The 22665-nt window shown below is 46.3% G+C and overlaps 1 protein-coding gene across 10 annotated transcripts in view; it reads left to right on the top strand.

Annotated features, from left to right (window-relative positions):
* The window catches only part of HUWE1 (HECT, UBA and WWE domain containing E3 ubiquitin protein ligase 1), a 1403674-nt gene that overhangs the window by 1370339 nt on the left and 10670 nt on the right, over window positions 1–22665 (top strand). For all 10 annotated transcript variants that reach the window (XM_069209338.1, XM_069209335.1, XM_069209339.1 and 7 more), the window contains 3 exons: window positions 13664–13781; window positions 18615–18796; window positions 18924–19114. In XM_069209338.1, the coding sequence (XP_069065439.1) occupies window positions 13664–13781; window positions 18615–18796; window positions 18924–19114 (491 nt within the window). The remainder of the gene's footprint in view (window positions 1–13663; window positions 13782–18614; window positions 18797–18923; window positions 19115–22665) is intronic.

The following is a 22665-nucleotide window of genomic DNA, read 5'->3' as shown; positions in this document are numbered from 1 at the left end:
GACAAGTCTGGTCTGCTCACCACAGCTACCACTAGAGAGCCCTGGCTTCCTAGGCACTGTCTCACTCACGAATAGGGGTTGGCTGGGCCTGGTATAAGGGCAAACCCCATAGGTGTCTACCGGCTTCCTACAAATAAGACCCCGTCCAACCTATACACAGTTTGTTTTCAACTCCTTTCTTTGAATGCTACGTTCCTACTAGTGATAACATAAGCTAGAAAAGTAATTGAATTACAGGCTTTATCTTGTAAGGAATTTTATTTGCATTTCTCCAGCGACAAGTTGATATGATTACAAGCCTAGGTTCATTCCCAAGGTTGTGGAGGCCTTTAATGTAAAATATCCTTTCTTTTAGACTCCAGTACAGCAGCATGAAGAGTGCTGCACACGGTGTCCATCAGAAGATGCCTTAATTGTATCTTCAGAGTACTAAGGATTTTCTTAAACCCGACCGGCTATTCATAGCTTTTGGCCCTTCCAGTAGGGTGTATGCCTATACGAAGCAACCTCTACCATGTGGATACTGTCATGTATCACACGGTCTCATCCCTTAAGAGACTGCCTTCTGCAACAGTCAGTGCTCGTTTAACGCGAAGTATGGCAGCAAGATGTGCTTGTTCTCCTTCAAACCCAGTTAAAGAAATTTGCAAAGCAATGTCTTGGAGAAAAGCACAATTGTTCACATTGCTGCATTAATATTGAAGCAAGTGGCAGTGGGGCAAGTGGGGCAAGTGGGGCTTAGAAACCTCTTCTCGTAGGGGTAAGCCTCATTCCAGCCTTCCACCATTCAGGGTATTACTTTGAGAATAATTCACAATCGTGAATCGATGGAGAGTCCAGTTCTGGCGAAAGAGTTACTTACATGTAACTGAATTTTTGCTCTATTGGTAGCTTTCATAGATGCGCATATGACCTGCTCACCGCCCCCTTCATGAGACTCTAGTGTGAACAGCGGTACACTGTAGAGGCTAGAAAATCAGGCAGTTGGAAACCTCTGTCGGCAAAAGAGCTGCAGGTTCTGGCAGCTGATTGCTGAAGTTCATGTCACATGTAAAGATGTGTGCAGGCCGTATGTAGTCGATGGCGTTTGTTTTGTAAGTGTGCAGTGCTGTGTTAACATTGATCACCAATGTTCTCAGACTGGTGTTACATTATTATGCAAGCATGTGGGTCTATGAATGGCTCCTAAACTGGACAACCACAGTTGCAAGTAAGTAAACTTTTCTCTTTGTATATAAAGGAAATGAGCTATTGCAGCTTGGTTAAGAAATGCCAATCTGTTACATATTTGTAGAGCAGCTACTTGAAAGTCTTCTCTTGAGCATTACTGTCTACACATACTCTAGAGCAGGTACAGTGATTGGCCAGACTCCTCTAAGGAATCTCTTTTGATGATTTTTTTCTCATCAGAACTGGAGACCAGATTTTTATTCGGCATGAGCTAGCTGTTATATTCTATACTTATGACAATCAGGTAGGACCCTGTGACCCAGAGGAAGATGCTGTGTAATCCTCTGTAGTAGGAATCTTCGCTGAAGTCATAATTCAATACAACCGTCTCGGTGTTTCCATTTTTGCATAGCAGTACGTATGGAGTTTAACTTAAAACTCTGCATGGCCTCCTCGGACAGAATTGAGCCTTTGAGGCAAGTGCAAGGCATGCTGGCATATGGAAGCTTGCAGGATCCTTCGAGGAAGAGTCATATTCTTACTTCTCTGCGTGTTTAGCCATTGAGGCTGTTTTTCCATGGACTTCCTTTCACCTGTGAGCTTAGAGTTGCAGCACTCTGCGCAGCTTTCATGCCTATGAGAAAACAGGATTTTTGCAGGTTTCACCCCACTGGTGTAATGCCTCTGAAATGCCCTGTTCCCGGACATTTGGAAAGGTGCGTGGGTGAATGGCTGATATTGAGTTGGCATAGCCGAACTACCTGAGTGCAAGTGACAGGAAGCAGACCGATGACTACATGGATGTGTCACCTTTCCACTGGAAAAATGCCCCTTTTTCTAGTGTGGGGAGCTGCAGGGTTTGGGCCTTGGCTTAGCCAGCAGCTATGGAAACCTAGCAAACTTCCACATTTTTAAAAACTAGGCAATTGCAGGAATCCAGGGTGGAGAGACTTGTGGGGCTCTCAACACGTTTTTGTAACCTAGAATCCTTTGCAAACCTCAAACTTTGACAAAAAGCACATTTTCCTCACATTTCTGTGATGGAAACTTCTGGAATCTGCGGGAAGCCACAAACTTCCTTCTACCCAGCATTGCCCCAAGTCTTCAGATAAAAATGGTACCTCACTGGTGTGGGTAGGCCTGGTTCTCACAGAAGGTAAAGGGCAAAACCGCAGGTACATCACATTTTTCCACTCAAAACTGTCCCCTTTCTGTACAAAGTGAGTAGTTGTGGACTTCGGACCTTAGCTCAGCCAGCACTCGGGGAAACCTAGCAAGCTTGCACGTTTTTGAAAACTAGACACCTGGAGAATCCAGTTTGGGGTGACTTGCGTGATTCTCAGCAGAACCTGTTCATTCTTATCCACTCTGCCATGTACTTGTTGTAATCAAGGATACAGGTGGGCTTGTGAAGTTAGGCCATCTGCCCCCAATCTGTGAGGTAGGTGCTCTCATGCATTGTAGTGAGCATGTGCACATCACTCCTGTCTGTGAACCTGAACGCAATGCAGTGTTCTGGATTTTTGGAGCTTCCTACAGCTCCTTTGCAGCAACAACTTATTGTACCACATGCCTCAGTGCCAGCTTTGTTCAGCTCATTGAACCGGTCTATTCCCATACAGATGTTGCCACATAAAGGTGAAGGAGTGGCTGTGAAGCCTAGCGTTGGAGGGCAGCCTACTGGGTTTAGTGGGGAGTCCGTCCCTGTGTGCACTTTCAAGCTGTACACATAGATAGACTTAGTTAATTGAAAAAAAATTGGCCATATCGCCTTTACATCTAGCATCGCCAGTGAAAGGTGAAATTTAGGGCTGATCTAAATTAGAGGGCGGCCATATAATCTGTCATCCTTGCATAATCTGCAGATTTATATAAAACGTTTGTAGCTCAAATGGGTCAAAAGTGAGTACAAAAATGTGGCAACATGTTCACACTCAGTGGAACACCATTCACAAAGGTTGACTGGTCATCATTCACTTGCTTATTTGTGTTTGGTTGCTATACTCGTGCTTTTGAGGTAAAATCTTTGTTCAAAGTGCATTATGTTTTCCAATCACAAAAATTGAATCCTGTCAAAAAAGTATGCAGTATTGTTGCATAACTTGGCTTTTCTTGCCACATAATTTAGTAAATTCTGTCGCAAAATTTGCTGCTCTTCCACCGCATAATTCCAGTGAACCTGGTGACAGGACTAGGAGTTTTCACAAGAAGCACGCTTGTGCACTAAGTTGCCGGGGCTACTGCGTGAATGTGTGGTTTGACAAAGGTAGATTTTTGGTTTCAGGAAATTACTTTTATACTGGTATTGGCCCAGCAGGTCCCCCAACAATTAAGGTTTGCACAAGACATGACAAGAGTATACTGTGGTATTGGGTATGTGCAGGGTGAAGTGTAACGCTGTCTTTATTATGTCTTTTTTGTTTAGTGTATTATGGAGAAAACCCCTCCACCCTCACCTAGAAAACCTTTTCTTTTCTTTATTTTTCTTTTTTTCTTTATTTTTGTTAAAAAGAGGGCCCACGTGGTTGGCGAGTAGTGCAGTAGGGCCAGAAACCACGAGTTTCCATTTCTCCGTCACCCCAGCCCTTTTGGAGGATCCTTTTGTAACCCTCTCCAGTGTATGCCATTGCCCATCAACAGATGCTTTGGGTAGGGAATGTGGGTGTTCGCCATTGGGCTAGTTTCACTTGTTGCCCAGTTTTCCAGTATCCATTTGCTGAGGCAGGCCACGAGGCCGCCTTCTGCACTTTTGGGGAAACATTTGAATGACTCCCAAGAAAGGTAACAATAGAGGCCTGACACTGGAGGTGGTGTTACCTCTTCGTGGCAGGAAGCCAGATGGGGTGTTAGTCCTAAATGCGAACTTCAGCAGAGAAAGGGCCTTTGAAGGGCAAGTAGCAAGCACACATGGGAGGGGCTGCCCTATTGCGTAGGTAGACAGCCTGGAAGTTGAGACAGAGGTGGGAAACCAGTTGAAAAATCAGTTGGTAGTCACACCCAGGGGTGGGCTTCCAAGCCCCCTTTCTCTCTCTCTTTCTAGAGAAAGAGAGAGAGGGGTTCTGCCATCTTGAGAGTGGGCAGAATAGAGCACTCTAGGATAGCTAGATGCCACTTTTCACAGAAAGTTATCCATCAGGAGAAAGCCTCGTAGCCCATTGGTTAGTGAACAAGACCTCCCCTAAGAGGCACTTTCTGAGCATAAAAGGTGCATCTCTGGCACCCAGCACTCAGATCTCATTGGACTGGACAAGAGGACCAAAGGAGGATTGCACTTCACTTCTGTGAAAAGCTGCCTCTATATACTATATCAACAAAGATATAGTGTGCCGAGAGTCCAGGGGTTCCCCAGAGGCTTGACAGGACTTTGAACAGAATAGACAATGTATACAGTTTTCTTTCAAATGGCAAAAAGCTTTTTTTTTTTAAAGTGGACACTGCAATTTTCAACAGTTCCTGGGGGAGGAAAAGATAGTACAGTTTTACAGGTAGGTATTCAACTTACAGTTCCTATTCCTGGGTTTTAGGTAGTCAGTCGGAGGTTCAAGTTACCCCCAAACACCCACCACCAGCAACACGGGCCGGTTGGGTGCAGAGGTCTAAGAGGAACCAAATTAACGTGGGCTCCTATGGAGAGAGGGGGTACTCGCAATCTGGTCAGCCAGCAGGCAAGTACCTGCGACTCGGAAGGTAGACCAGGGGTGTTAGAGAGCACTGGAGGGGCCCCAAGTACGCACCCTCAGGGGCACTGGGGCGGCAGGGTGCAAACAGGGCGTCTGGTTTTCAATGCAACTCTGAGGAGCCCACAGGGGGTCACTCTGAGGCTGCAGACGAGGTCCAGGGGGGCTTTGCGGGCAAACCACCGGCTGTACTGGGAGGAGGGCAGCCTGTGGGTCGAAGCTGTACCTGGGGTCAGGTTCTCCAGGGCCTGGGGGCTGCGGGTGCAGTGTGTCCTTTAGGCATTGGATATGTTCATCCGGAGCTCGCAGTCAGGGGGGGGGTCATCAGGATTCCCTCTGCAGGTGTCGTCGTGGAGATTTGGAGGGGTCAACTCAGGGTGGGCTCTTGCTCCCAATTGCCTGGGGAACCTTTCTTGCTGGGTGGACCACCTGGACACGGGCCATGGGTGTCTGGTGCACATGGGTCATGACTCACACATCTGGAGTGAGGTTGTGGGTCCTTAGTGGTAGGTTTCTTTTAGACAGAGCCACTGTCTTCTGGAGTTCTTGGTCCTTTTGGGTGCAGGGCAGTCCTCTGGAGTTGTCAGAGGTCGCTGGGCCCACTGGACACGTCGCTGTTCTTTTTGCAGGTTCTGTCGTGGTGACAAACTTCCAGACCGTATACTCAGTATGGTTACACTGCACTTACAATGTCTAAGAATAGACTTGCACTGCAGGGGCATATTGCTCATGCAGCTATGCCCTCACCTGTGGTATAGTGCACCCTGCCTTAGGGCTTTAAGGCCTGCTAGAGGGGTGACTTACCTATGCCATAGGCAGTAGTTTGTGGGAATGGCACCAGGGGAGTGCCATGTCGACTTCGTCTTTTTCTCCCCACTAGCACACACAAGCTGTGAGGCAGTGTGCATGTGCTGAGTGAGGGGTCCCCAGGGTGGCATAATACATGCTGCAGCCCTTGGAGACCTTACCTGGCCACTGGGCCCTTACACCATGGGTGCCTTTTACAAGGGACTTAACTGTGTGCCAGGGCTCTGCCAATTGTAGAAACAAAGGTACAGTTTTAGGGAAGGAACACTGGTGCTGGGGCCTGGTTAGCAGGGTCCCAGCACACTTTCAATCAAAGTTGGCATCAACACCAGGCAAAATGTGGGGGGGTAACCATGCCAGCAGTGTCCCTTTCCTACACCTTCTGTACCACAGACATGGCGAAGAGAGGCTGCACCAAAGTTGAACTGCGCCAGCTGTGCCCTGCTCGAGGAGTAGTTGACTTCTAAGCCCAGCCAAAAGCAAGAGGCTCCAATGGTCAGTTGGCTGACCTTCTGTTCGCAGCACAGGGCCAGAAATACTGAAGATAGCCTGTCTGGAAAGTTGGTAGCTGAGGTCTTCAAATTGTTGCTCCTCATCTCTGTTTTATCCAAAGGACTGGGACCCAATGCTCCAAAGTTGCTCAGAGTCTGGTGGGCCTGGGAGAGTCGTAGTGCAGTTTGGTCACCCAGAAGGCAAGTTACCACCAAAAGAAGGGAGCCGCTGAAACATCTGGCAACTGGACTTGTGCAAGCTCGACGGGGCTTCGAGGGACGTCAACCCATGTCGCCAGGATCATGTCACCAAATCTGTGAACCGAGGAGTAGTTCCAGGAAGACACCAGTCGCGACTGCATTCCATCTTTAACATCCTTGGGCATCTGAGTGTCAAATTTGTTGAATAAGCCAATACTTGTCTGCAGTTAAGTCTTGATTTACTGTACCATGTACATTCTGTATCTTCTGAGCCCTCTGGGGCATTTTGGTGTGTAAACATGCATAAAAATCTAAGCTGTTTTTAGGGTCGAGCTTGCATTGCTTGCGCATGCGTTTCGCTTGCGAGACGCTTTAGGAGTCAGAAAAGGGCTCGGATCCCCGTTCACGTCACGTCAGTTGTCTTTAATTGGTTCATCGGCTTGTCTGTTAAAGTTTGCTTGCTTTCATTAGTGGAAGGCACGCATACGTCATGCCTTTTCCTGTGGTTAGCCCTCCTCGAGCGCAGCGACCAAGTACTGAAAACATACGAGGCTTGCTGTTTCCGGTCTGGTTTGTGGACTACTTTTTATCTTTTGTTCGCAGCGCGATCTCACTTGGCAGAAGTCGAGCACTTTGCATAACATCGACAATGTTACATAGTTAATTGCACTTTTGCCGGTTGCGTAGATAATTGCACTTTTGCCGATAGGTTTCATTACGAGTGAACTGTAGCAGCACAATGGCACTGTTTTTTTCTTTCAATGTGGAAAGAAAAATCCGGTTGGGAGTTTACAACTGCTAATAGCTGTAACTCTGAGAAATACGAGACCCTAGTGCATTGCAAATGCTTGTTATAAATTGGTGACGGATTATTTGAGTGTCTTGTTTCTTTCTTCCTCAGTTGTTTTGGTACTGTTTAAATGCCTTACACTTGTTTCTTTGTGTGAGCCTGAATGCTCAAATGCACCGCTACCCTGAGTTGATCTAAGGTTTAACAAGCGAAGCTGAATGAATCCTAAAAGGGTTGGGAGTGTACTTCACAGTGAGGTCACATAGCCACACCTTTTAATACACCAGATGTTCCCAAAATGCTGTACGTTATGTATTATTTGAAATAGAATAATTTGGAAATAAAACAAGCCTTTTAAATCTATAGAAATTTTGTCTGCTTTTGAGAACTGGCTCAATCTTCTAGAAATGTATATGTTAAGTTTGAAACTTAAGTGTTCCAGCATTAAAGTAGGTATAGTCTACATTTGTGACTTTAATGAACATACCTACGATTTAGAACTATGATACAAGTAAAATGTACTGTTCGATGGCATCTGTCGCTGTAGATACACATGGTATGCATGAGCTCGCCATCTGGTGTTGGGTCGGAGTGTTACAAGTTGTTTTTCTTCGAAGAAGTGTTTTCGAGTCACGGGACCGAGTGACTCCTCCTTCTGTGCTCATTGCGCATGGGCGTCGACTCCATCTTCGATTGTTTTCTTTCCGCCATCGGGTTCGGACGTGTTCCTGTCGCTCCGAGTTTCGGAACGGAAAGATAGCTGAAACCAGAAGATTTTCGACGGTATCGTTGCGATCCGGTTCGAGATAGACACATACGACGACGCGTTGAACATCGAAGCGCTTCGGTGCCCTTCGGGGTAGATTTTGGCACCCCGTCGGGGCCTAGTCGGCCCGACCGCGTGGAGAACAACGCCGATGGAACGGACCCCGTTTCGATTCTGCCCCGAATGCCACAACAAATATCCTTATACGGACCTACACTCGGTCTGTAACCTGTGCCTGTCACCCGAGCACAGCGAAGAATCCTGTGAGGCCTGTCGGGCGTTCCGGTCCCGAAAAACTCTGCGCGACCGTCGAGCGAGAAGACTGCAGATGGCGTCCACGCCAAAGGAGCGTCGACAGTTCGAGACAGAAGAGGAACAGGAGGAATCCTTTTCCATCCAGGATTCAGACTCCGACGAGCTAGACTCTACAAAAACTGTGAGTAAGACGTCGAGATCAGAACTTAAAAAAGGAAAGAAGGCCCAGGGGACGCCACTGCCAACCGGCCATGGCTCCACCCAAATTCTCGGTGACCAACAATCGGCACCGAAAAAGGCCCATTCAGTGTCGAGATCGTCCGACTTCGGTCGAGACACCGGCACGCAGCCTCCTCGAGACCGAGAGAGTGCTAAACAGAAGCATCGACACCGAGAGTTCGGTGTCGACACGGATCGACGCCGAGACAGTGGCGCCGAAGACCATAGAGGCCAAGAATTTTCGGCACAGAAAAAAAGGAAGGTTACCTCGGAGCCGAAAAAACAATCAACAGGGTTTTCGGAGCCGAAAAAAGCGACATCAGACCCTGTTTCAGGCTCCTATACTGAAGAGCATTCTATGTCTTCACAAATGAAGAAACATAGATTTGAACAAGAACTGCAATCCACTGACGTGGATCACACGCAAAAGCGTATCTTTATTCAGCAGGGGACTGGGAAGATCAGTACCCTTCCACCTGTCAAACGAAAGAGAACGCTTCAGTTTACTCCTCAGCAACAAACAGCCCAAAAGGTAACACCTCCTCCCTCGCCTCCACCTGTAACTCCGGCTTCGCCAACTTACACCCCGTCACATTCGCCAGCTCACACCGCCATGAGCCACGATGACCAAGATCAGGATGCGTGGGACTTGTACGACGCACCAGTGTCTGATAACAGCCCAGACACATACCCAACTAGGCCATCACCACCGGAAGACAGCACAGCCTACTCACAAGTGGTGGCTAGAGCAGCACTATTCCATAATGTGGAACTACACTCAGAACAAGTAGAGGATGATTTTTTATTTAACACCCTCTCTTCAACCCACAGCTCCTACCAAAGCCTGCTGATGCTCCCAGGCATGCTACGCCATGCAAAGGACATTTTCAAGGAGCCAGTTAAAAGTAGGGCAGTGACGCCTAGGGTGGACAAAAAGTATAAGGCGCCTCCTACGGACCCTGTATTCATCACCTCTCAGCTGCCACCAGATTCTGTGGTGGTAGGGGCTGCCAGAAAACGGGCAAATTCACACACTTCTGGGGATGCACCTCCCCCAGATAAAGAAAGCAGGAAGTTCGATGCAGCCGGGAAGAGGGTTGCTGTCCAAGCAGCAAACCAGTGGCGCATCGCAAATTCACAAGCGCTGCTAGCGCGATACGACAGAGCCCACTGGGATGAGATGCAGCATCTCATTGAACATCTCCCAAAAGATCTGCAAAAAAGAGCAAAACAGGTTGTTGAGGAGGGTCAAAACATTTCCAACAATCAAATACGCTCCTCCATGGATGCAGCAGACACGGCCGCAAGGACCATTAATACGTCGGTTACCATCCGTAGGCACGCATGGCTCAGAACGTCTGGATTCAAGCCAGAAATTCAGCAGGCAGTGCTTAACATGCCAGTAAACGAAAAACTTCTGTTCGGTCCGGAGGTCGACACAGCCATAGAAAAGCTCAAGAAGGACACTGACACTGCCAAGGCCATGGGCGCACTGTACTCCCCGCAGAGCAGAGGATCTTATAACACCTTCCGCAAAACACCTTTTAGAGGAGGGTTTCGGGGTCAGGCCACACAAGCTAGCACCTCACAGTCCGCACCGCCCACCTACCAGGGACAGTACAGGGGAGGTTTTCGGGGCCAGTATAGAGGGGGGCAATTCCCTAGGAATAGAGGAAGATTTCAAAGCCCCAAAACCACTACCAACAAGCAGTGACTCACACGTCACTCACCCCTCCCACACAACACCAGTGGGGGGGAGGATACGTCAATATTACGAAGCATGGGACAAAATAACTACAGACACATGGGTCCTAGCAATTATCCAACATGGTTATTGCATAGAATTCATGCAATTCCCTCCAGACATACCACCAAAATCACAAAATTTATCAAAATACCATTCACAGCTTCTAGAGATAGAAGTTCAAGCACTACTGCAAAAAAATGCAATAGAATTAGTACCAAGCACACAAATAAACACAGGAGTTTATTCACTGTACTTCTTGATACCAAAAAAGGACGAAACACTGAGACCAATTCTAGACCTCAGGGTAGTAAACACATTCATCAAATCAGACCACTTTCACATGGTCACACCACAAGAAGTGTTACCATTGCTCAAAAAACACGACTACATGACAACCCTAGACCTCAAGGACGCATATTTCCATATACCAATACATCAATCACACAGGAAATATCTAAGGTTTGTATTCAAAGGAATACATTACCAATTCAAAGTATTGCCTTTTGGTTTAACAACCGCTCCAAGAGTATTCACAAAATGCCTAGCAGTAGTCGCTGCACACATCAGAAGGCAGCAAATACATGTGTTCCCGTATCTAGACGACTGGCTAATCAAAACCAGTTCGCTCACACAATGCTCAAACCACACAAATCAAGTCATACAAACCCTCTACAAACTAGGGTTCACCGTCAACTTTGCAAAATCAAACATTCTGCCAAGCAAAGTACAGCAATATCTAGGAGCCATAATAGACACGACAAAAGGAGTAGCAACGCCAACTCCACAAAGGATCCACAATTTCAACAGGGTCATTCAACACATGTCTCCAAACCAAACAATACAAGCAAGAACAATACTACAGCTCCTAGGCATGATGTCCTCATGCATAGCCATTGTCCCAAACGCAAGACTGCACATGAGGCCCTTACAACAGTGCCTAGCCTCACAGTGGTCTCAAGCACAGGGTCACCTTCTAGATCTGGTGTTGCTAGACCGCCAAACTTACCTCTCGCTTCTATGGTGGAACAGTATAAATTTAAACATAGGGCGGCCTTTCCAAGACCCAGTGCCACAGTACGTAATAACAACAGATGCTTCCATGACAGGGTGGGGAGCACATCTCAATCAACACAACATAAGAGGACAATGGAACATACATCAAACAAAACTGCATATAAATCATCTAGAATTATTAGCAGTTTTTCAAGCACTAAAAGCTTTCCAACCAATCATAACCCACAAATACATCCTTGTCAAAACAGACAACATGACAACGATGTATTATCTAAACAAACAAGGAGGAACACATTCAACGCAGTTAAGCTTGTTAGCTCCAAAAATATGGAAGTGGGCAATCCACCATCAAATTGGTCTAATAGCACAGTTTATTCCGGGGATCCAGAATCAGCTGGCAGACAATCTCTCTCGAGATCACCAGCAAGTCCACGAATGGGAAATCCACCCACAGATTCTGAACACCTACTTCACACTCTGGGGAACACCACAAATAGACTTATTTGCAACAAAAGAGAACGCAAAATGCCAAAACTTCGCGTCCAGATACCCACACAAGCAATCCCAAGGCAATGCCCTATGGATGAACTGGTCAGGAATATTTGCTTACGCTTTTCCTCCTCTCCCTCTCCTTCCTTACCTAGTAAACAAATTGAGTCAAAACAAACTCAAACTCATTTTAATAGCACCAACGTGGGTAAGACAACCCTGGTACACAACACTGCTAGATCTGTCTGTAGTACCACACATCAAACTGCCCAACAAACCAGATCTGTTAACGCAACACAACCAACAGATCAGACACCCAGACCCAGCATCGCTGAATCTAGCAATCTGGCTCCTGAAATCCTAGAATTCGGACACTTACAACTTAGCCAAGAGTGTATGGAAGTCATAAAGCAGGCCAGAAGGCCATCCACTAGACACTGCTACGCAAGTAAGTGGAAAAGATTTGTTTGGTACTGCCATCATAATCAGATACAACCACTAGACGCAACTCCAAAACATATAGTAAATTACTTGCTCCATTTACAAAAAGCAAAGCTAGCCTTCTCTTCTATTAAAATACACCTTGCAGCAATATCTGCATACCTGCAAACTACATATTCAACTTCCTTGTATAGGATACCAGTTATCAAAGCATTCATAGAAGGGCTTAAAAGAATTATACCACCAAGAACACCACCTGTTCCTTCATGGAACCTAAACGTGGTTCTAACAAGACTCATGGGCCCACCTTTCGAACCCATGCACTCTTGCGGAATACAATTCCTAACCTGGAAAGTTGCCTTTCTCATCGCCATTACATCTCTAAGGAGAGTAAGTGAAATTCAAGCGTTCACAACACAAGAGCCTTTTATACAAATACATAAAAATAAGGTCGTCCTACGACCTAATCCAAAATTTTTACCAAAAGTTATTTCACCATTCCATCTAAATCAAACGGTAGAACTACCAGTTTTTTTCCCACAGCCAGATTCTGTGGCTGAAAGAGCACTACATACATTAGATGTCAAAAGAGCATTAATGTACTACATTGACAGAACAAAGAACATCAGAAAAACTAAACAGCTATTTATTGCATTCCAAAAACCTCATGCAGGTAACCCAATATCAAAACAAGGTATAGCCAGATGGATAGTTAAATGCATCCAAATCTGCTACCTTAAAGCAAAAAGACAACTGCCCATTACTCCCAGGGCACATTCAACAAGGAAAAAAGGTGCTTCAATGGCCTTTTTAGGAAACATCCCAATGCAGGAAATATGTAAGGCAGCCACTTGGTCTACGCCTCACACATTCACCAAACACTACTGTATAGATGTGCTATCCGCACAACAAGCTACAGTAGGTCAAGCTGTATTAAGAACTCTATTTCAGACAACTTCTACTCCTACAGGCTAAACCACCGCTTATGGGGAACTAACTGCTTACTAGTCTATGCATACCATGTGTATCTACAGCGACAGATGCCATCGAACTGAAAATGTCACTTACCCAGTGTACATCTGTTCGTGGCATCAGTCGCTGAGATTCACATGGACCCACCCACCTCCCCGGAAGCCTGTAGCAGTTCAGAAGTTACCTTCAATTTTGTACATTTGTATATATATTACTTAATCCTTTAATAGGTACATACTTACATTTTTCATTGCGCGGGCACTATTACTATAGTACAACTCCTACCTCACCCTCTGCGGGGAAAACAATCGAAGATGGAGTCGACGCCCATGCGCAATGAGCACAGAAGGAGGAGTCACTCGGTCCCGTGACTCGAAAACACTTCTTCGAAGAAAAACAACTTGTAACACTCCGACCCAACACCAGATGGCGAGCTCATGCATACCATGTGAATCTCAGCGACTGATGCCACGAACAGATGTACACTGGGTAAGTGACATTTTCATTCTTTGTCTCCAGTATGGCATGCCCATAGTTGCTCATACTTGAAGTAAATACCACATAATGTTTAACCAATAATAAGTCACCATCGATTTGTGTCCCTTTTAATCTTTGATTTCACAGGTCCAGGAGTTTGGAGTCTGTGAGGTACGCGATCTGAAACCCAATGGTGCCAACATTCTTGTGACCGAGGAAAACAAGAAGGAGTATGTTCACCTTGTCTGCCAGATGAAGATGACTGGTGAGTATCCTGTGTTCCACCCACCTAGTAGGGGCAGTGCAGTTGAAGCTCAGAGGCTGGGCCCAAAGTCATTGCCATCTGAAGAATTTCCGAGGCCCTGGGCAAAACATACTTTGAAGCCCCTTTGAGAGCAACTTGGAACTCATGACCCATTATCCAATCAAGCAAGACTTCGTTATGACATACAGTATTGAATTATGCATTACATTTGGTGTCCACATTCTCAGAAATGTAGGTACCAAAACAGCTAAAGCTCCCGATGTCCAGTGTGAAAGTTAGAGAGGTCAGCAGGGAGGGCGGCAGGCACACGAGTTGTAGAGCAATGTAAAGAGAGGGTGAGGTAAGGGAAGGGAGAGAGATTTTTCTAATTTAATTTCTATCACCTGAAAGCTCAGGTGTTAAGGATGAGCAAATAGAATATGTCCAGTTTTCAAATCAAAAACCAATCTTATTGCCATTGTTATCACCATACCCGGGGGGGGGGGGGGGGAATGGGGCTTAGAGAGTGGGACTGTGGAATTGCCCACTTTGTCTGTGCCTTAAAATTGCTCTTCACAAAGTAAGTGTGATTGGATCATAACTTATTGATTCCTGTACTATCTGAATATATGGGTCTTTAAACAGAGCCGTGCATTCAGGTCTACTTTCTAAATGCAATTGCCCTTCCTTACTTCCACACATTCCTGTTCTTGCAGTGATCCCACTTTAATAAAAAAAAAAGAGGGTGCCCTTTAATCACTGCTACTCTAGGCCTAACAAATTGAACATGAGAAAGAGAGGCGCAGGACCAAACGTCCGACAACAATTGATTTACCAAACAAAAATATATTTTTTTTAAACCACAATATAATCCACCTAAGAGGTAGCCAGGGGAGCCAATAGCTTCCTTTTGTGACCAGTTAAGCACTTCCCCACTATAAACAATTCTGAGAACTCATCCTTGGTCGTCTCTTCCGAATCACAGCTGGAGGAACCAACCAAGGATGATTTCTCATAATTGTTTGTGTTGGGTGTAGGGAGCTGGCTCTATATACTACACTAAAATGAAGTACACTGTGCAGAGTCCAGTGGATCCCCAAAGATGTGCAGAGGCAGAAATAGATAGGGCTAGAGCTTTATTTGTGGTAGTGTGGGCGAGCAGCTTGGCTTATCAAGGAGTCGTGTTAAGCACTTGTACTCACAGAGGCAATAAATGAGACACGCTCAAAGAATAAAGCCGAGACCAATTTAGAAAAATATTCCTTTTGTTTATATAGGTTTCAAACCCAAGAACTTTGTCATCACATAAGTACTTTTTCAAGCATAAATACTTTTCAGATTCAAAAATCAACACAGTGAAATTCTAAGAGTTCTTCAATGTTAACCTATGGAGGAAAATAATGTTCAGCGAGCACAGGGTTAACGACTTACTAGGGCAGTCTGAGGGTTAAGGTAAGTACTGGGCTCTGATCAGAACCACACCAGCAGGCCACACCCAGTAGCACTGGGGCGGCTGGATGCAGATGTACAGCAAGGGAGTTGTACCTTGTGAAGACAGGCTACAGGCTCTGGCTAGGAAGCCAGTCGGGGACACAAACAGATTGGTAGTAGACTTGGGGTGCTTGGGGACCTATGTGCACCTTTGGTCCTTTTCTCCCGTGCCCAGGGGCGACGGATGCAGGTTTGTCCTTATGCATTAGGTTTTTCGGTCCAGGAGTACTCTTGGTCAGAGGGTCCGGTGTGTTGGGTCTGCAGGTGTCGTAGCGGAGTCCAGGGGTGGCACAGGGTGGACTCGAGCTCAGGGGAGCTGGGAGACATCGTTGGCACAAGTGACCCACCTCAGATTGCGATGGGTGCTTTGGTTTCTGGAGGTGTCTGGTTTCCTCATCACCAGGCTGAAGGAAAGGGGGTCCTGCGTGCAGAGGCATCCTGGGGGAGTCCAGGAGAGGTAAAACTCGAGTGACCCGGACTCTGGACAGCGGGGGAACCTTGCTGGCACTATTGGTTCGCTTTGCCTCGGGTCATGGACGTTGGGTGCAGAGGTCACTTCGGGTGTCGGGTCTTTGCTGATCTTGAGGGTGCAGGGTCCTTTCTTGTTACTTTGTTGCTGAGTAGGTCCACTGCTCACGTAAGTCTTGAGTCCTTTTACAAGGCAGGCAGTCTTCCTGGGTTTTCTTGGAGGCACAGCCGCAGGATGAGTTGTCTTCTTGGGCAGAGTCCAGTGAGGTCAGCAGGCAGAGGTAGGGCTGGTATCGGGCCAGCTGCTTCTTTTCCTCGTCTGCAGGGGTGCAGCTCTTTGTCCTTGCTTCATAGGTCGTCAAGATCTGAGTTCTAGGGTTCAGGCGTGCCACCTAAATACTGAATTTAGGGGCATTACAGAGGGTGCGAGGTGGTAGCCAATGGGCTGACCACTTTTAGGATGACTACTCCCTTCTCATGAACTCTTCTGCTGGGAAGTGGGCATAACCATAACCCTGGTGGCCTAATTCTTTCCAAACAAGATGGAGAAATTTAAAAAGTAGTATCCTTTTCACCTTAGGGGTGGGACTAGCATGAAGTGGGCACATCTTCTAATCTGCCTAATTTCCCACCTGTGCTGCTGCCAAAAGTGGGGTCAGGATTGGGGGGGGGGGGGGGGTTGCACTCATCTCTGCCACTTGGAGTGACCTGGGTTGCATTTCAAAGATGGCTAGTCCTTTGAAGCTCTGTCTTGAATGTCCTTCCTGCTCTGGACTAGATGTTAGCACCTCCGCCCTGAGCAGGCCTTTGTTCTGGGCCTCTGAGAGCGTTGACTCTCACCTCAAAGGACCAGAACTCAGTCTGGGGTGGCTGCACTGGTTTTGACTGGTCAGTGAACACACCAGTAGCTGGGTGGTTTTCAGGGGGGCCCCCTCTAGGGTGTAGGTATTGATAAATCAAATGCTGGCATCAGTGTGGGCTCACCAATACCAGATGTGTAGTACCAAACATCCGTATTATTCAGAGAAGTCATCATGTATCCGGGGAACTCGTATTGATCAGTGTCCAGTTCATGTACTAAAATAGTTTCCCTGTCAACTTATTATGTCTGAGAATCGACAAAGACACAGGGGCATATCTGCTCTTGCTGCTGTGCCCTTACATGTACTAGAATGCACCCTCCCTTTAGGGCTGTAAGGCCTGCTATAGGGATAACATACATATATTGCATGCAGTGTTAGAGAACATGGGACACAGGCTATGTGCCATGTCGCGTTTTCACTTTTGTGTGCACCAAGACATGCAGCCTGCACGGGCAGCTGGTCATGGGCTTGGTGCGAGGGTCTGTTAGGGTGGCACAATTCGTGCTGCAGCCCTTAGTGGCCCTCTTTAGTACCCCAGGCCTTCGGTACCAGGGTTTCTCTTTGCTAGAGACTAATGGTGGGTGCTAAAGGTTTTGCCAATTGGAGAAAACCAACTGTGCAGTTTTGGCGAGAGAGATCTGGCACTGCGGACCTGGTTAGCAGGAACCTAGTGCAAATTTACAAAATTACACCAGAAACAAGACAAAAAGTATGTGGTGGGAGGTGACCATGTCAAAAGAGGCACTTTTCTACATTGGGGAAGTGCTTAAGTGGTCACAAAAGAAAGCTATTTGTTGATTACCCTAGCTGTCTCTTAGCTGGATTATGGACTGTGCAGATAGCTCAGAATATCTCAGAATTTGAATAGCACAAATATAGCACATTTGTTGGTCATTCAGAAGTGTGGAAACAAATATTTTAATACGACCAAAACAAATCAGTACATTAGGAGATGCAATTTCCACATTTCATTTGTACTTTTTTCAGTAAAACTGTCCGTGCAGATGTAATGGTCATTTCAATTGAAGATGTGGTCTCTGTTATGGCGGTGCACTACCACACCATGCATACTCCACTCTACGCCTCTCCACTTTTCTCTGCACAACCCCACACTACGCCATTTTACTCCGCCTGTCTCCTCTATATTATTGCACTCTATCCCACACTACTCTACTATGCACCACTGCACTCTTCACCCCTGCACTCTACAGCACTCCATTCTGCGCCACTCTCTTCTGCAACACTGCACTCTATGCCAATGTACTCTAGTCCGTAACACCCCGCTCTACGCAAATTCAGAGCACTCTATCCCAAGCCACTGTATGTCACTCTAATCTATTCTACACTTCAAACCGCTGTGCACAACATGTAGTTGGTCAAAACCTGCCTTTGGTTGTGGTGGACCTACTACAGGCACCTTCAGCCCACACCACCCAGGCCTGCAGGGATGTGGCAAAATTCTTTTAGATCTGACTGTGACTCAGCTGGCTGCTTGGGCCGGCCAATGGGAATGAGGGCGGTGCATTGGCTCCCTCTAGATGAGGGTTACAGGCTTTTCCAGGGTGTCCTGGTATTTTTAATGGACATGCCATTTGATGGCTCTTGCCTCTTTGGTGAGAAAGTGGACTCATCCCTGGACTGATTTAAGAAAAGGAATGCCGCAATGCGTTTCCTGGGGCTGTCTGCCCCTTCCAGGCAACTTCCTCGGCAGTGTGATGTTGGAGGGATATTCATGTATAAATGTGTGCATGCGCTGAGAATAGAAAATGGCAGAATTGCTGGGTGCTGAAATATCCTGTTTCCATGGTTTTTTGCTTCCAGTTATTTCCAGCTTGGTGTGGGGAAATATTCAAATGCAGAACAAGTCGGTGTCTAAAACCACCGGTCAGCAACTTATTATTCCACAGCCCATTTCCTCCTTTCCTATTTATAGGAAAGGCAGGTAATTGGATTTTTTTACATGTTTCTTGGAGTAAAATTTTAAGCATACCTGAAATGTTTATGGTGTTTCATCGTTCCCATATCCTCACAGGAGCTATACGGAAGCAGCTGGCGGCCTTCCTGGAAGGCTTCTATGAAATCATTCCCAAGCGCCTGATCTCCATTTTCACGGAGCAGGAGCTGGAGCTGCTCATCTCTGGCCTTCCGACTATAGACATAGATGATCTGAAGTCAAACACAGAGTACCACAAGTATCAGTCCAACTCCATTCAGGTGAGAGGAAACTGCCAAGCATCTTGGTATTGTGGGTGGAAAGGCCGCTAGTAGGGAAAGAATGGGTCGCGTCTTGGTTGTGGAGGTGGGCCCCTTACTCATGCCTGTTCTTTACATGTCCCAACAGATCCAGTGGTTCTGGAGAGCTTTGCGCTCCTTTGACCAGGCAGACCGGGCGAAGTTTCTTCAGTTTGTGACTGGAACGTCTAAGGTCCCCCTACAGGGCTTTGCAGCGCTTGAAGGAATGAACGGCATCCAGAAGTTCCAGATTCACAGAGATGACCGGTCAACAGATAGATTGCCTTCTGCTCACACCTGGTAAGAATTGACTCCATTCGGACGTTTTCTGCATCTCAATTATAATGTGTCCCTCATGACTTTTGCTGTCACTCCTGCATCTCCTCCATTGTATGTTGTCTATTTTCAGATCTGCTCACATTCTGGGCCTGATTACAACTTTGGCGGAGGGGGTTAATCTGTCCCAAATGTAACAGATATCCCGCCAGCCGTATTAGGAGTCCATTGTACCCTATGGAACTCGTAATACAGCGGGTGGGATATGTCACATTTGGGACAGATTAACCCCCTCCGCCAAAGTTGTAATCAGGCCCTCTGTCTTGTAAACCACATTCAGACCTATGTTCCACAGCCAATAATTAGAACAGTTTGTGTTCATCTATCATCTTCCTAGTTCCTTAGTTTGTAGAACCTTAATTAACGTCACAAAGCCCTCATATATCTTCTGTTACGAAACTGTAACATATGTGCTGAATCTGGAGTTCTCTCTAAAAAGTCTCCAAACTTCTTGGAGCTTGCTTTTTCTTGGGTCTTGCTCAGAAGTCCTCAGGCCACACCCACCTTAAGTAGACGTCAAGTTCTGCTGGATACCTCTTCCTGCTCATTTGTCACCTTATGAATTATGCTTCTGGAATTCAGGGTGATCTCAAAATAACTCTTCCCTGCCAAGAGCTCTTGCCTGGTGGTGCCAAGCAGCTTCAGCCACTTCATGGCACTGGAGTTTAGCTGCCTGAACACTCTTTGTGCCCCACTGGTGAAATTCCTCAACATTTAGACAGCAGCTGAGGTTAATCCCTCCTCCAAAACCTTTAGGATTGAAGCCTTGTTGCAGATGTCCAGAGATGTCCCTGTTGGATCCAATTAATAACCCTCCCAACCCTTTACCACATGTGCTAACCTCGGAGGAGGTGGAGCCGTTGCATCGGTTCAGTCTTAGGTGGTCGCATTCTTTCTGTACATCTGGATGTCTAGCTCTTTGTCAGATATGACAGTGCAGAAAAGGGCTCTCAAGATGGAGCATCCTCTGTATATCAAAACCTGCTATGCTTTGCCTAGAAAGATCCTCCAGAACGTATAGGCGCTCATTCCATCAGAGCCAGATGTACGATTTCTGCCTCCTGCCAGAGGCATCCCCATCGCAGAGACCTGCAAGGGGCAGCATGGACATCCCTGCACACTTTTGCCAACCATTACAGCCTAAACTCTGAGGAATGCAGAGGTGACGCTTTACCTGATCTGTTTTGCAGGATTTCCTCATTTAACTATCCATAAACCCTCTTCCAGGGGTGGAGTTCTGCTCCAAAATCTGTTCTAGTGGTATGAATCTGCTGGAAGACATATCCATCAGAGGACTTTCTGGTGATGGATACTTTATCTAACCTTCAGATTCCTCACCGGCCCACCTGCGTCCCCATTTGATGGATGAGTCCTAAGGCTTGGGAAAAAAAATTTATGCAGGCGAACATCGTTGCACTGGGAAGGAACGCCATATAGGTTCAGGGTCATCAGCTGACGTCACTTCTGGTGTTGACTGAAGCCAGCGCCCCCTACCGGCGATGTGAGCTTTGAAGTTTCCAGATCTAGTCTGACACCTGGTAATGTTCTACAGGTGAAGAATCTGCCGGTGGGTCGAAATTTTTTGTTTTGTTTTTTTGCTTTAAATTTCTAAGACTTGTTCGATATGACTTGATTACAGGACAAAACATTCTTGAAATGTTACATTGGAAGGGCAAATGTGTTGCATTAGTAGACTATAACGAGTGTAGGAAGCCGGCTATCTATGTAGTGTACCAAATGGGGGGGTGCACTGTGCAGGTAGACAACAGGCGACCCTTATTGGTTTACAGAGGTTAAAGTGATAATCTTAAATGCTCTTTTTTTGTGGTAGTGTGGGCGAGCAGTTACGCTTATCAGAGGGCAGTGCTAAGTATTTGTTGAACAGTCAATAAATGAGACGCACTCAAGGAGGAACTTGAGACCAATGTTTTGAAAAATATTGATACTTTTATATAATGTTTCAACACCAAAAAACTTCAAAGAAGATAAGTACTGTTGCATTTATTGGATTTAGTAAGTAACACTTTTACTCAAATGTTTTTATGCGGTAAAGACTTGTAAGATCTTTTACTGCAAACTAGTCCTTGCCGACAGTTCTTGGGGATACCCTGTGGATTCTAGAGTGCTAGGAGAGCAAGGTCACAAGCAAGAACAATAATTTTTACCTGTCCTGGGGTGTCCAGGTGCAGTGATGCTAGTCGAGTTGGTTGTCTTGCTCGCCGCACAGTTGGTGATGAGGCTACAAGGAGGGATTTGAGGACAAGTCTGTTGGCCTGGAGTAAGTCTTTGAGTGTGTGTTCCTCATTTATTGCCTGTGTGTGTACAACAAATGCTTAACACTACCCTCTGAAAAGCCTACTGCTCGACCACACTACCACAAAATAGAGCATTAGAATTATCTACTTTTGCCACTACCTTACCTCTAAGGGGAACCCCTGGACTCTGTGCACACTATCTCTTACTTTGAGATAGTATATACAGAGCCAACTTCCTACACCATGCGCAATATCACCGAGGAGTCACTTACTCTTGTGACTCAAAAAGATTCTTCAAACAAAAACATCTAGAAAAACTCTGAGCCCAAGACTAGATGGTGGACTTATGTAAAAGCATGTGAATCTACAGCACTACCTGCCACGAACAGATGTCTACTGGGTAACTAACATTTTCCTTTTGAGACGCAAGTGGGAGAGGGCAATCCTCCTAGAGAGGAGATTACCAACAAAATTGGTACCCAATGTACTTAGCGGAGTCGCAACTATTTGGCTCACAAGAGGCAACTCCCGCAGACAGCCTGTACTAGACCACTCCAGAAGGGAAAGTTGGGCCGGCAAGAAAAAGACACATGCCATTGTCCATGACTAACTACAAGCACCGGCTTCTCCCCTGTCTCCTACAGCATATTTTGTAGGGAGGATATTCAAACATTTCCAACAGTGGAAGAAAATAACAACTGACCAATGGGCATTAAATTGCACTGAATTTGGCCATACATTGGAATTCATTAAAAAAAAAAAACACCCCGACCCTGCCCCTAAAGTCCACATAAAACATATACAGTTGCTCAAGTTGGAAGTTGAGACCATACTTAGAAAAGGGGCCATAGAACAAGTTCCTCGAGGTCAGAAAGAGAGGTTTCTATTCCGGTTTCTTCTTGATCCATAAGAAGTTAGGGGGGATGGCAATCAATCCAGGATCTGAGAAACCTAAACACCTGCCTCAGGAAGCAAACATTCTGCATGGTGACCCTTCAGGATATCCTGCAACTTCTAAGCTAGGGAGATTGTGACAATCTTAGATCTCCAGGGTGCATATTTTCATGTCCCCATTCACCCACAACACATAATGGCTGTCGGCTACTGTGCATCTGAGAAATTTTCTAAGTTAAAGGTCCTCCATTTGACCTCAGATCTACCCCTTGCTTTTCCACAAATTGCTTGGCACCAGTAGCGGCTTTCCTGAGGCAAAAGAAACATCAAGTATTTCCTTGCCTCAACGACTGGCTAGTCAAAGCA

Source organism: Pleurodeles waltl, chromosome 10 (genome assembly GCF_031143425.1).
Source record: "Pleurodeles waltl isolate 20211129_DDA chromosome 10, aPleWal1.hap1.20221129, whole genome shotgun sequence".
Classification (NCBI taxonomy): domain Eukaryota; kingdom Metazoa; phylum Chordata; class Amphibia; order Caudata; family Salamandridae; genus Pleurodeles; species Pleurodeles waltl.
The sequence above is the reverse complement of the archived record's forward strand: the minus strand, read 5'-3'. Positions and strand labels throughout refer to the sequence as shown.